Source organism: Myodes glareolus, chromosome 10 (assembly GCF_982192425.1).
Source record: "Myodes glareolus chromosome 10, mMyoGla1.1, whole genome shotgun sequence".
In the NCBI taxonomy this organism is placed as follows: Eukaryota; Metazoa; Chordata; class Mammalia; order Rodentia; family Cricetidae; genus Myodes; species Myodes glareolus.
Window position 1 is genome coordinate 35,698,759 of NC_142035.1, and position 15,273 is coordinate 35,714,031.

Genomic DNA, 15,273 nt, shown 5'->3' on the forward strand with positions numbered 1-15,273 from the left:
CTTTCTGTGTCTGGGTTACCTCACTCAAAATAATGTTTTCTAGTTCCATCCATTTTCCTGCAAAATTCAAGTTGTCATTATTTTTTTTTCTGCTGTGTAGTACTCCATTGTGTAAATGTATCACATTTTCCTTATTCATTCTTCGGTCGAGGGGCATTTAGGTTGTTTTCAGGCTCTGGCTATGACAAATAATACTGCTTTGAACATAGTTGAGCATTTGTCCTTGAGGCATGATTGAGCATCATTTGGATATATACCCAAAAGTGGTATTACTGGGTCTTGAGGGAGGTTGTTTCCTAATTTTCTGAGAAATCCCCACACTGATTGTACCAGCTTGCATTCCCACCAGCAATGCAGAAGTGTTCCCTTTTCCCTCCAACCTCTCCAGCATAAGTTGTCATCAGTGTTTTTGATCTTGGCCATTCTTACAGGTGTAAGATGGACTCTCAGAGTTGTTTTGATTTGCATTTCTCTGATGACTAAGGATGTTGAACATTTCCTTAAGTGTCTTTCAGCCATTTTGCATTCCTCTGTTGAGAGTTCTCTGTTTAGGTCTGTACTCCATTTTTTTTTATTTGATTATGTGTTCTTTTGGTGACCAATTTGTTGAGTTCTGTGTATATTTTGGAGATCAGACCTCTGTCTGATGTGGAGTTAGTGAAGATCTTTACCCATTCTATAGGCTGTCGTTTTGTCTTGTTGACCGTGTCCTTTGCTTCACAGAAGCTTTTCAGTTTCAGGAGGTCCCATTTATAGATTGTTTCTCTTAGTGTCTGTGCTGCTGGGGTTATATTTAGGAAGTGATCTCCTGTGCCAATGCATTCAAGTGTTCTTTCCACTTTCTCTTCAGTTCAGTGTGGCTGGCTTTATGTTAAGGTCTTTGATCCATTTGGACTTGAGTTTTGTGCATGGTGATAGAAATGGGTCTGTTTTTATTCTTGTACATGTTGATATCCAGTTATGCCAGCACCACTTGTTAGATATGCTTTCTCTTTTCCATTTTGTATTTTGTACTTCTTTGTCAAAAATCAGGTGAAGATGTGTGGATTGATATCTGGGTGTTCTTTTCAGTTCCATTGGTCCTCCTGTCAGTTTTTATGCCAGTACCAGGCTGTTTTCAGTACTGTAGCTCTGTAGTAGAGTTTGAAGTCAGGGATTGTGATGCCTCCAGAAGTTCTTTCATTGTACAGGATTTTTTTTTTTTTTTAGGCTATCCTGGGTTTTTTGCTTTTCCATATGAAGTTGAGTATCATTCTTTTGAGGTCGTTGAAGAATTTTGCTTAAATTTTGATGGGCATTGCATTGAATCTGTGGATTGCTTTTGGTAAGATTGCCATTTTTACTATGTAAATTCTGCCTACCCAAGAGCATGGGAGAGCTTTCCACTTTCTGGTGTCTTCTTCACTTTCTTTCTTCAAAGATTTAAAGTTCTTGCCATACAAGTCTTCCACTTGTTTGGTTAGAGTTACTCTAAGATATTTTATGCTGTTTGTGGCTATTGTGAGTCCTTTTGCTTTCTACGTACAAGTAATATCATTGTACATACATTCTCTTTGGATTTGGGATGGGGTTTTGTCCCTAAGCCTATTATAAGTTAAGAATATAATAAATCAAAATTCTCTGAGTATATTTAACATACAGAGCCTTCCATTTTGTTAACACAGTACAATATGTTGTATAGACCATAGGGTATGTGCTATTCCCCTTGTGATTTCATGGCCAGCTGGCATCCATGTCTTGCTGCTGCTGCTGCCTGACATCACTGGAGAGTACTGGGTTGTATATCTCTAGCCTAGGAAATGACAAAACTTCAGAAGTGAAGTTAGGATTAGTACTGAATGTCTTTTACTTTCTCTTCAGAATATAAAATGATAAAATCAGATCATAAAAGGTGACGACTACCTGTGTGATTTACTCTGCCCTACATTCTACTGAAATCATGTGTCCTGGTGACCATGCCACAATGTTGTCCAGAGATGTTTTTCAATTCTTTTAATTGGCATATCATTCTTTAATAAGGAGAAACAATCTTTTTTTCTTGTTGAGATGTGGTCAATCTATATAGCCCAGGCTGTCCTTGAATTCCTGGTCTTCCTGCTGGGATTACAGACCTAATATGTAGAGCTGTTCTAGAGAATTATGCTAATCAGAATTTCCCTGACTTCCTGATTATTACTTTGTAAGAAGTACAATTCCCAATAAATCTAACAAGATGGCCAAAGGAGGGGCAGAACCCTGTTTGCTCTTCGGAGCAGCCCACAGTTGTGGCCATCCCAGCTTTTGACTTGGTTTTCATCCAGGCTGGTAGGGCTGCCTTCTGCATGATCAGCCCTTCATGGTACCTGGCATTTTTCTTGCTGACTTGTCTTACAGTTAGAAACTCTTCCAGAATTTGACATCACATTTTTGTTAGTCATAGTTTCTGATGGTGGCATCTGTGTTATGTGTCTTCATGTTTATAGTCTTAGCAAGAATTTGGGATCAGTGCTATCTGGGGTTACTTTTCAGATGTCATTTAAAATTGAAGACCCTTGTGTGAAAAACAGGTGAAACAGGTTTATTTTAATATAATCTTTTGTCTCCTAACCCACACTCCTTTATTTATGTTTCAGAGAAAAGGACCTGGAAGCCAAGTTTATCATTCAAATGGAGAAAAGCAAAACGACAATCACAAACTTAAAGGCAAGTGATGACCCTGCCCTGCTGTAGTTCTGAGAGCTCCACACTTGCCCTCTGGGAAGGTGGTACAGATGAGTGAAGCACCTGACCCTTCTGTACCCTGAGTTGACTGCCCTGACCCAGTGCAGTTAGCAGTGTCTGCATGCTCTCTGCTGAGGCTTAGCCCTGAAGCTGAAGCATTGGTCTGGTCCCGGTGCCTTTCCTGCCTCAATTTTATCTGACCTGAAAGTCAAACTCAAGCTGTTTCCCTGCTCTGTGAGTTCCTATGGTAGACAAGGACCTGGCATTTCTACCCTATATTCCAGCCTGATAGTTGTCTGTATTCTGTGGTGTACTGGACACATCTTGAGACAGGACTTGTTTGTTTTGAGAACAGGATCTCAGGTAACCCAGACTGGACTCAAACATGGATTGCTGTGGGACAATGGTCTGTACCCTGTCACTTGTATTTTAAATAACTACTTCCTGTCTGGCTTTCCCGCCTAGGACTGCCTAGCCTGGCCAATCAGCATTTTATTAAGAATATGATTGACAGAATACAGACAATTCTCCCGCACCATGCAGTCGCCACCCAGACAGAGAAGAAGCCAGTCATAGAACAAGCAAGATGTGACTGCCTCACTGAAAAAGGTACCAAGCCATGTAGTTAACATAGACAAAAATTATGGGCTAATATAAGTTATAAGAATTAATAAGAAGCCTGAGATATTAGGTCAACCAGTTTATAATTAATGTAGACCTCTGTGTGTTTCTTTGGGACTAAATGACTGCGGGAACTAGGTAAGACAGCAAACCACAGTCAACAATGGATGAATATGACCTTAAACTTCTGATTCTCCTGCCCCATCTCCTCAGTGCTAGGATTGTATATGTGTACCATGTCCTACCTGGTTTATGCTATGCTAGGGATCAAACCCAGGTCCTCATGCGTGCTAGCCAGACACTCTTAACAACTGAACTCTATCCCCTGTTCTTTGTTTTGATTTTTTAAAAACGTGAATCCGTCATGTATTCCGATCTTTGATGATCTGACAACTGTTGTTTATTATTAGCTGAAAGCAATGAAGCTTAAAAAGGGAACAATAAAACTGCATACTTTCTGGAAAAAAATTAGATGAAAAAATTTCACAATCTTTCAAAATGGTAAATTCTTCATTTTTCCTTTAAAATATACTATTTATTTCATTAGCACACTGGATAAGGATCTTGAATGTTTTTCACTCAAGGAGGGAGCAAGGGTATAAAAGTAATACAAAAGATATCATGTGCTTTTAGGGCTTAGTGCCCTTCAGTGTGGAGGTAATGGTTTCTGAGGTCTACTGCTCCATGACCAAGTGCACTATGAATTGATTTCTATTAACTCATGGTCCCGAGCAGTGGCTACTCTTAAGACTGCTTTCTAAGTAGTACAACTTGATCCCCAGAAACAGGAATGGGAATAGTACTACTTTCCCAGGGAGCATGTGTTGGGGTGTGGCTGTCCCTTTGCTTGAGGAGTTCTGTACTAGACTGCTTTCCTCCCATACTTATCAGAGTCTTCAGCACAACATGACACTCTCTGGCCTAGCCTGAGCCTTTTTTCTTTGACTTGCGTCATCTTCTTAGGCTGGTTCAGTTCTGTCTACCTCCTTCCTGTAGTGACCTTTTCTTTGCTTCATGCATCTGTGTGCTCATAGTGCTTTGGCTGAACCCTTTTTGCATGTATATCATGGAATCTATTTTCCTTGATTACTCTGTTGCTTTTTGTGTTTTATACATATTTCTTTCTATGATAATTGAGTAACTAGAATAGATGTCAAATCTATCTGTCTATCAATCTGTCAGTCTATCAGTCTATCTGTCTATCTATCTATCTATCTATCTATCTATCTATCTATCTATCTATCTATCTATCTATCTATCTATCTATCTTCCATCCATCATCTACCACCTATCTTTAAAATATAATCCACTGTGCCAGTTTATATTGCCTCTATACTCATGGTTGTGGGAACATGATCTACCTACCAGGGGCTACACCATTAAAGAAAATAGACATCCAGCCATCAACTGTTGGTAGCTTCTAAAGAACCCTTCGTCCTCCTTGCTGGGATGTTGATGGACTTGATCTTGTGCAGGTCATAACAGCTAGCTATAATTGTGTGAGTGCAGTGGTCTGGTCCTGTCTGTCTAGAAGATATTGTTTCACCCAACCTTTGACTCTTAAAATGTTTCTGTGCTTTTTCTGTAATGGTCACTGAATCTTCTGGTATAGGCATCCCATTTGGGGCTGAGTACTCCATAGATACTTTTTCTTTGTGTGTTGTTGACCAGTTGTGAGTTCCTGTGTTAACCACTATTCACTGAACAAAGAAACTTCTCTGAAGATATCTGAGAACCAAACTAATCTGTGGATATAAAAACATAAATTTAGAAGATTGTTTGATAGTGCATACATTTAGCAAAAGTGATAGTAGTAGGTTTTATCCTTAGGGTCTGTGAGCACACCAACTTGGGATTCATGTCCAGCTTTACTATACCAGCCATGCATTTCCTTCTGTGGAGTGACCTTAAATCCTATCAGTGGTTGGTTACCTCCATAACATTTGTGCCACTATTGCACCTATGGGAAATGCTCATTTTTTAAATATACTGTTGTTTTCATTGATTTTTTAAGAAAACAATTTGTTTAAAAAAGAAGTCAATTATTAAAAAGTATACTGTTTGTTGAAGCTATTTAGCATTATATCCAAGGTATAAGGTTCTGGGAACATATGAATAGTTTGTGGGTTTCATTTAAACTCAGAGGATGGAAGATAGGATGTATGCAAACATCTGTAATAACCTCAAAATATCTTAGGAGAGTTCTCATTCAGAAAAGAGGGGGAAATTTTTTCTAGATGGATTATTAGGGAAGCTTCATGGAAGAGGAGACATCTGACTTGAAGTTTTCCAGAGGCTACCAAATCACACAGCTCCAGAGGGCACTGCTTTTGCCAGAATCAGTGTCCAGCACCTCTGAAGTTGTATAATGTCCAGCTTTGGGGGGGGCATCATAGAGGAAACAGTCAAAGAGTCATGCAAGATAAGCAGACAGAGTCTGATTGGGCATTGTGTTCATGTAAGATAATTATACTAGTAAAGACTGTAGCTGATGGTTATAATACAGATCCTGGACTTCTCATGTTGTATTTATTTATTTTATTCATTCTTTATGGAGACTAATAGGAATAAGTGTATATGTGCTGCAAACATTAATCATTTTATGTTTTTTTAGTCACAGATTTTGTTTGTTAAATGACATTATACTTTATGTTATTGTTATTATCACCTCATTTTCTTAATATTATTGTCAAAATTGTCTTTCTAGATACCAGAAGGAGGAACTGGGGACTCAGGCAGAGAACGGACCAAGACCTTCACTTATGACTTCTCTTTTTATTCTGCTGACACTAAGAGTCCAGATTATGTTTCACAAGAAATGGTACAGTATGACAATCTTAAAATCTTCTTGTTTGATTGTTTTTCTTTCTAAATCAGAGAAATCAGTCCTGCCCTAAAGCACTTAAAACAAATTTACTACTTTTTTGCTGAATTTAATTTATATAAAATTAGCATTTGGTAACTCAGCTTTTTTTTTCTTTTTTGGTGTGTATGTCATTTTTTATTATTATTGCATTTATTGAGCTATACATTTTTCTTTGCTCTCCTCCCTCCCTCTCTCCTCCTCTTCAATCCTCTCCCAAGGTCTCCATGCTCCCAATTTACTTGGGGGATCTTGTCTTTTTCTACCTCTCATGTAGATTAGATCTATGTATATCTCTCTTAGGGTACTCTTTGTTGTCTATTGTAGGCTGGTTTTCTTTACTTTATGGCTAAAAGCCAATTATGAGCGAGCATATATGAAATTTGTCTTTTTGGGTCTGGGTTACCTCACTCAATATGATGTTTTCTAAGATCTATTCATTTACCCACATATTTCAAGATGTCATTTTTTTTTCTGCTGTGTAGTTCTCTATTGTATAAATGTACAACATTTTCCTTATCCGTTCTCCGGTCGAGGGTTGTTTTCAGGTTCTGGCTATAACAAACAATGCTGCTATGAACATAGTTGAGCACATGTCCTTGTGATATGATTGAGCATCCTTTAGGTATATACCCAAAAGTGGTATTGCTGAGTCTTGAGGAAGATTGTTTCCTAATTTTTTGAGAAATTGCCATGCTGATATCCAAAGAGGCTATACCAACTTGCACTCCCACCAGAAATGGAAAAGTGTTCCCTTTACCCCACATTCTCTCCAGCATAAGTTGTCATCTGTGTTTTTGATCTTGACTATTCATACAGGTGTAAGGTGGAATCTCAGAGTTGATTTGATTTGCATTTCTCTGATGGCTAAGGATGTTGTAACTCAGCTTTGAAATTATCAATGGAAATGTTTTTATAATCCAGATAATTCAATCTTCTAAAGTTTTTTTTTTTTGTTTTACCATTTTGAGTGTGATAATCATAACTGGAATGGTTTCAGAACTGTAACATTGATCTCATTGTGAAAGATTCAGATGCAACATTTGATGTTGGGAATGTGACATTTGTATATTTAAGTCTTGCAAATAAACCCCTTAGCCTTGAGTCCTCAAGGAGTCAGAGCATAGGAAATAAATCTCAAACCAAAGCCACATTTTGTCTGCTTTTGTGGATCGTGATAAGCTATAGAAAGAATTTTAGAAGGAGTGCTTCTCCAGAATGTACAACCGAGACTGATGCTAGCATTTGCTCAAGAAGCAAATAGAGATGTGGTCCACACAGGTGAGAACAAGGTACTCTTAGATGAACTTCAAGACCCTAATTGTGACATTTCATTAGAGCAGAAAGACAAGCATATACTCCTGGGTGGGCAAAAGCAGGACATTGGAGCAGAGCTGAGGACACACTAACACAGGTGGGAAAAACATGGGCTTCAATGCTAATTGAAGTACAGCCTTGGACTTCATCACTGGGCCTCTCCCTGTCTTCTCAATGCTCCCTTACATGTCATAGGTACTTATTTCAGTTCTTCTTATGTTAACATGGATGTTCTTGACCTTGGTTGTAGTCCTGAAAACTAGAACATGAAAACACTAGTGGGGTTTTGCATCAGAGTTAGTGGTATTGCCTGGGAACGTGTAAGAATGTAAAATCTCAAGATGACCACTACCATCAACCCCTACCTGCATGTTGGGATTAGATGTGAGCCACCACACCCAACTCAGAACCATCTATCTGTCTTTCTGTCTGACTATCTGTCTATCTATCTATCTATCTATCTATCTATCTATCTATCTATCTATCTATCTAATATAATCATCTATATATACATATATATGGATATGTATCTATCTGTAATATGGATATGTATCTATCTGTAATACATATACATGTATCCAAAAATATGTATGTATATGAATAGATAGATGAATCTCTCTATATGGATATTTATCTATATGTATATATATGGATAGATGATTCTGTCTGTATATCTGTCTATCTATCTGTCTATCTATCTATCTATCTATCTATCTATCTATCTATCTAATATAATCATCTATATATACATATATATGGATATGTATCTATCTGTAATACATATACATGTATCCATATATATGTATGTATATGAATAGATAGATGAATCTCTCTATATGGATATTTATCTATATGTATATATATATGGATAGATGATTCTGTCTGTATATCTGTCTATCTATCTATCTGTCTATCTATCTATCTATCTATCTATCTATCTATCTATCTATCTATCTATATCTTTTGGGCAAAATCTGCAGTGTTTTGCATATATTTTTACATTCAAGAATGTATCTGTTTAGAAGTGGTTTGTGGAGGAGAGCCTGACCTTTAGAGGCAATGCATTTGTTGAGGTTGGAGTACTGCAGTGATTGTATCCAGAAGCAGTGGATTCACACATCAGTGATGGGGAAGAGAGAATTAAACTGTAGAAAGAGGAGTTGAAGAGAAACTGATATTTGGGTTTGTCTTGAGTCAGACATGCTTAATATTCTATTGTGTTAAAGCCTCCAAAGAACCAAGTAAGGTGAACTTTGACTCCAGTTTTCTTTGTCAGGGCATTCAGTGAACTTTAGCAACTTGTTCAGGTTCGTAAGCAGATTGCCATTCAATAGGGCCAGAGCTGAGCGTGGTGCTAATGTGAGAGGAGGCGGTGTTACCACTGGAAAGCTTTTGTGTGGGAGGAAACGACTTATGCCTGCTTCGAGGTGGGAAGAGAGGACAGCCTTCTATCACACCAATAAATGAAGGGTGATGAGTGAGAGAGTGAGGATGACTTTGGGTTCAAGGTGGCTGGTCTGTCTACACTGACCGTGAGGAGTCTGGCGTAGAAGACTGTGGTTGTGGGACCCAGATGGATGCTCTGTTACACATATGGGAATTAAGTGACAGGAACTAGAATTTTAAGGGGAAAACCAATTTATTGTAGTGATCTCCAGAATGTCTTCAAACATAGGATGAATGAAAAGCCTGGAAGGATCTTCATTTTTAACCGATTTAATGAACCATTGGATCTCCTTGTATTACTTGAATGTGAAGTCTTTGGGAACAGTGGGCTACACAGAGGGATGGAGAACATTGTGTGATCGTAGGACCTGGCTGGGAAATGTTTGCTGACCAAATGACCTACTTTGCAAATGGTTAATTTGTGGGAGCAGGCGATAACTTTCTGGGCTGTACAGTGGTTGGGGTGAGGGATGTGAAAACAAATGTAGCTCTTCTCCCAATGTTCAGAGTTTAAAGAGAGATGTAGATTGTGCAAAACTTTCTGCCCACGAGGAAAATGCCACGCTTCATTTCGTCTTGGTGCTACAGGAACTCTTACAGAGAGTGACCTGGGATTGTTCTGGGGATTTCCAAACTGCACACTACGAAGTCATGCTAATAAGCCATCACAGGTGCAGGAACAGCAGTTAGCTGTGAAATAGAAAGAGATTCCTCCTCAACCCTCATTTTAGCGCTCATGTGAAGATTTTAGCATTGTCTACTCAGCTCTTGAGGCTACTGGTGAGGGGTGAGGTAAGCAGAGTGGTCATGAAGCAAGCACAGTGCTCGCTGTTCCTGTCTTTCCTCTTATGCTTTAGTCAGTTAAATTTGAAAGTATATTGAGGAACTATATCAAGTCCACGAATATAAAGTTTCCTTTGAGTCTGAAAACATACCATCATTTTATAATTAGGAAAAAGAAATCAATGAACAATTTAAATCCATAGTCTTGTAAATTAAAGACCATTAAATACGGCCTTAATTTTCTTAATGGTTCTTCAGAACTCCAACGGGAGGCTTTGATCTCTCTCATACCCCTTACTTTTTAATTCACCCTGGAGAAACTTGAAACCAATAATCTCCCAGTTGCCAGGCTTGCTGTGGTGTCTTTGCTTCAGCAGTGCCCTCTTGTGGCTGATTCCCCACTGGCAAGGCCCTGGGAGAGCTTGGGTCACCTTTGAAAGGAGCTTGAAACATTTCCACACATAGCAAGGCAGATTGGGGTAACTGTGCTAGTGAGGGTTTGGTGCTAATGGACTCATCCGTCTCTTGAATGTGACCTTCCATTTGATAAAGTAGCAGATGCCAAATCAGTGGGTGGTGGGAGTGTGACAGGGGAGCCTCTAGAGAAGACAACAGTGCCTGTTTCTGCATTCCTGTCTGTCTATGATGGGTGGGTTGCTTGATACTGAGGCTGGACTAGACCTGGTGTCACCTGCAGACCTACCTGTTCTTGGTCTGTCCTACCATTGCTCCTACTGGGGCTCATGAGTCTGTCAGTAAGCCACCCAGGTAAGTTTCTACTTGTAAACAGAATAATAATAGGAGTGTCCTTGGTTTGGTTCAAGGTCTCTGGCTTCTGGTATACCATCATCACTAGAGCTTCACCCAAACTCCCCTGGGATAACCTGCAGCCACCCTCGTGTTTATCCTTCCATAGGACCAGTCCCTTCACGAGCTCCAACATGTCCTAGATGGGGTAGATGTTAGGGTGGGCCAACCCAAGGCCTGGTTGTGGTTCTGGGTGGCAGCTGAACTGGTCAGTCCTGGCCACTGGGGCATTCACATCAGGCAAGGGGGCAGAGCCAGCTCCCCTATTGCCAAGTCAGCAGACTAGGTTATCCCTAGCCTGTGGTGAGGGGTGGGGTTATCTCTCCCAAGGGTAGAGATCAGTTCTCCCATGAAGCTCTGGGCCAGCTTTCCCAGGGCCAGCGAAGGACAGGGCCAGGTTGTGGAGACATTTGAGTTTGGTTTAACTGTTTTCTGTGATTTATGTGTCTAAGTTATGAGAAATGCCCCTTTCTTATTTTCTGAATTGTCTGTGGAAGACTTTCTGTTTTTGCTCCAATCTGAGAGAATTGGAGAAATAGAATTTTTCTTTGTGGTTCATATGTATTAGTGAAAGGAGACCCAAGCCCGTGATCTGGATCCCTGAGTCTCTCTGGGGTTCTAGCTTCACAGAAGTTTGGGGATACATCCTTCCAGCCAGCACCAGGGTCTCATGACTTTAGAGGATATGGCCATGGCCCTGTAATGAGGGTGCAGCCTCAGCTCTGCCACTCACTGGCCAGGGTCTGATCTGACCTTCCCTGTCAGCTTCCTCCTCTGAGGGGTTGTGAGTATTGTCCCCGTTGAATCACTACATGAACCTGTGACAGTGCCCAGGAAATGGGAGCTGCTGTCACAGCTGTGTAATGAATAAGTCCTTAGACTCTAACAATGCAATCAGAAAATAACAGTGTCTAAAGCTGAAATTGGCAAAAATGAACTGAGAATAGATGGCTGTAGCCATTTGTGAAAGAACTTCAGTTGAAATTATAGTTAGCAAAGCTTTACTGATGTATCTAAAGGAATTGCGAACAAGGTGGAGGGAGAAAGCCCGAGTCCATTTAACTGTATTTTTATTACACTGTGTGTGGCAGCTGAACTGTCAGCAGACTTTGCTGTGATCAGGGATACAATATTCACTTGAGAAGTTTTGCGGCGTACTGATTCCTGGGTTCACACAGAGTCATATTTCACTGGACGGAGTTGCTGGCCTGGCCACTGGGACTCTTGAGAGTTCTCCAGGTGACCTCATGGCCACCATAGCCTAGGATTTGCTGTCCTGCATACTTTGGGGGAAATAGCTTTCTGGGTCTCCTGGTTTTGACGCAGAGGGCTCATCGCTGTGGGAGTCCCCATCTTGTATACTGTGGGCATCCCACTTGCTCACTTCCCCCAGCTCTCGCATCTGTAGATGCCAAAATGCCCTTCCTTTTTGTAGCAGAGATGTTTGAGGGGGCCTTGGTGTGCTGGACTTAGAGGACATTGAGACATCACCAAATTGGGGCACTCCACATTTTAATCTGTCTCGTTTACATTAGCTGTGCTCCCGGAGCATTTCTGCTTCATCCTCTATCCCCCCAAATAGCAGTGAAATGGGCTCTGGGACAGAAACGCAGGTTGTGGATGTGCCCCGCCTGCCTCCCCTCCATGTCTACAAGTATTTGAACAAGTATGTAGACAGAAAACACGCCAGGACCTAGTAATGAGAGAGCCCCGCCACTCACCACCCTGCCCCCTGCACTTTGCTACCCCAGGTCTCCTCCAGACTCATCTTGAGAAACAAACATTGGCCCTGAGATATGAAGACTTTGATCTGGCAGGATTCAGACAATAATTTCTGGTTACTGTGACTTTTAGGTTTTGAATATTAATTTCTGGAGGCTCGGGTAAGATGAATAGCTTTACACAATATGCAGTTCTGAATTTTAACATCTCATGTTAAAATCTTTGCTTCTGGACACAATTGCCACTTGGCCTTGTTTACATTTATATTTCAGAAATCATTTGCTAACTTAAGTAGGAAAAAGGACGGTGTTGCTTTTTGCTTGCTTAGAGAGTTTACTTTTGATTAAAAACTGGGGTGCATATATATTCTGTTGTTACAGCTCGGCAGTGATTTATTTTAATGCTGTAATCTCTAAAGATGAAAGTAAATTCAAGAATATTGTCAACACTGCAGGAACTTTTATTAAAATCCACAGTACTTGCATTCTTTGTGTTAATATATATGCATATATATTTTTTCTTTTAGGTTTTCAAAACTCTGGGCACAGATGTCGTGAAATCTGCCTTTGAAGGTTATAATGCTTGTGTCTTTGCATATGGGCAAACTGGATCCGGAAAGTCCTACACTATGATGGGAAATTCTGTATGTTGTTTAGTTGTTTATGTGCTGTGTGGGAAGGAAATTTCTTGTTATCTTTCTCTGGAGTGATAAAATTACCTCTTATCTACTAGGTCTGCACCAGCTCTTCCTGTTCTGATCTTCCTTTAGTAATAAAATAAAACTCAGTATTAAGTTGAACTAAATTTCCTTGGAGAGATTTGAAATTAGAAATAGTTTTACGTTATAAGCACGAATAATGGGTGTAAGTCCCAGTTTGTTTCTCCTTTTAAAGACCTTATAATCTTATCAAGAAAGTAATTTATTCTTCTTTTCTGCCAGTATAACAGTTTGAATAAAATTACCAAAGTCTGTTCTTTTTAAAATTATTCAGAATGTTTTCCCTAAGAATAGTGTAAAAAGGAAAATCTAACTTTTTGATGGAAAGGTGTTACATAAGCCCAGCAAATGCATGAGAAGTTGGCACTGCAGAGCCCTCACGGCTTACATGTTATAAACGCAGCTTAGTCATTAATCCAGGTAAACTAACAGCCACTGTGCTGTATTTGCCCCGGAATGTGGAGAGGTGACATGTAGATACAGTGAATTCGGACATCATGGTATGCACTTGTAATCCCAGTTTCCTGGGAGGCTAATGTAGGATGATTGTAGACTTCAGACCAGCCCGAAGAGCTTAGGAACTGGGGATGCAGCTTCATAGCTCAGGGGTAGAGCTCCTACACAGCTCAAGGCCACGACTGGGTCTCTAATAACACACCAAACAAACAAACAAACAAAAAAAAACAAGCAAAAAACAACCCACAAAAAAGTCCTTAAGACTTTATGCAATGTCTTAATATTAAATATGCAATGATGCATATTTATTTATTTTTCCTGCGGCAGCAAAAACTCTGCTCAAAATGACCAAACCTGTGGTGTGTTCTAAATGTAGACACTGTGATTGGCTTTAGGGCCCCTTGCCAGCAGGCACAGTGGTGTTTTCAGTGGTCAAGATTTGGTGGTCATGAAAGCATGGTATTGGAGGGGAATGGATCTCTAGGACCTCTCTGGAACCTGGCTTATCAAATGCAGACTTTGTGTTTACATGGGAAATATGGCACCGAGCTGTATGCCATGCTGGAAGGCAGGAAGAACAAGGGAGAGAGAGAGAACACATCTCAAATTTCCCATTTCACTTTAATCATCATTTTTCTATTCTTAGCTTCTTGCTGAACTTTTGGGGGAAAAACTCTAAAAATGAAATTTGTGTGTCGATTTTCCACTAGCTACTTTATATAAGACTTTACAGAGCACTCCTAAATGGCAGGTGCTTTTTCTCTATCCTTGTAGGTAGGTACAGCTTCAGCATTCTGCTTATGTATTATAAAGTAAGAATGAAAACTTGTGGTGGAACTATCAGTTTTCCCTGGTAGCAGCTTGTACCAATGAAATGGTAGGTACAAAGGGAAAAATACCTTAAAGCAGTGCCCATGGTAGTTCTTAAATTCTTCAAGGGGGAGTTGAGAGGAGGTAGGAAAGGACTGCCCAAGAACGCTTGGGTGCTCTGAGGGCTGGGTTTTCTAGTGAGAGCATTTTGCCTGATGCACAGTGTCTTAGTTTGGGTTACTGTTACCATGATGAAACAGCAAGGCCAAAAGCAGGTTGAGTGGGGGCAGGGTTTATTTGGATTACACTTCTACATTGCCAGAAGTCAGGACAGGAGCTCAAGCAGGACAGGAAACTGGAGGCAGGTGCTAATGAAGAGGCCGTGGAGATGCTGCTTACTGGTTTGCTCCCCATGGCTTGTTCAGTTTCTTATAGGACCTGGGACTGTCAGCCCAGGGTTGGCCCCACCCACAATGGACTGGCCCCTCCCCCCACTAATTAAGGAAATACGCTTGTCTGCTTAGAGCCTGATCTTATGGAGGCATTTTCTCAATTGATTCTCCCTCCTCTCAGATTACTCTAGTTGGTATTAAATTACATAAAACTAGCCAGCCCATAGAGTGTTGCTTGCAGCCTTGCTTGTGCATACTGAACTGTGATTATATACCCACATCGCTTGGTGATATGGTGGATTTGCTCTTCCTAAGAGGAACCATGCAGGGATTGGTTCTACCAAAGGAAGCCTGTCTTCTATAGTTTAACATTCTCCTGCCACTTACATTTTAAGATGCCTATCTGGAGGATTCTGTAAAGTTTTTTGGTATGTTTTTTCCCTTCTTTGTCACTTAACTTAACTTTAATTTAATTAAATTAAATTAAAGATTTAATTATTAAATCTTTAATAATTTTAAAGATTTATTCTGTATTATAAACTATATTCTTTGATAGAGAACAAGTCTCCTTATCCTTCAAACCAGTGTTAGATGGTTTAACATCAAATAAACATGTATTCTTCAAACCATAGCATTTT

General features: G+C 40.0%; 1 protein-coding gene across 6 annotated transcripts in view; it reads left to right on the forward strand.

Moving 5' to 3' along the window:
• The window catches only part of Kif16b (kinesin family member 16B), a 270,207-nt gene that overhangs the window by 35,451 nt on the left and 219,483 nt on the right, over nt 1-15,273 (forward strand). For all 6 annotated transcript variants that reach the window (XM_048455467.3, XM_048455465.3, XM_048455466.3 and 3 more), the window contains exons 2-4: nt 2,613-2,682; nt 6,029-6,142; nt 12,786-12,902. In XM_048455467.3, coding sequence (XP_048311424.3) covers nt 2,613-2,682; nt 6,029-6,142; nt 12,786-12,902 — 301 coding nt within the window. The remainder of the gene's footprint in view (nt 1-2,612; nt 2,683-6,028; nt 6,143-12,785; nt 12,903-15,273) is intronic.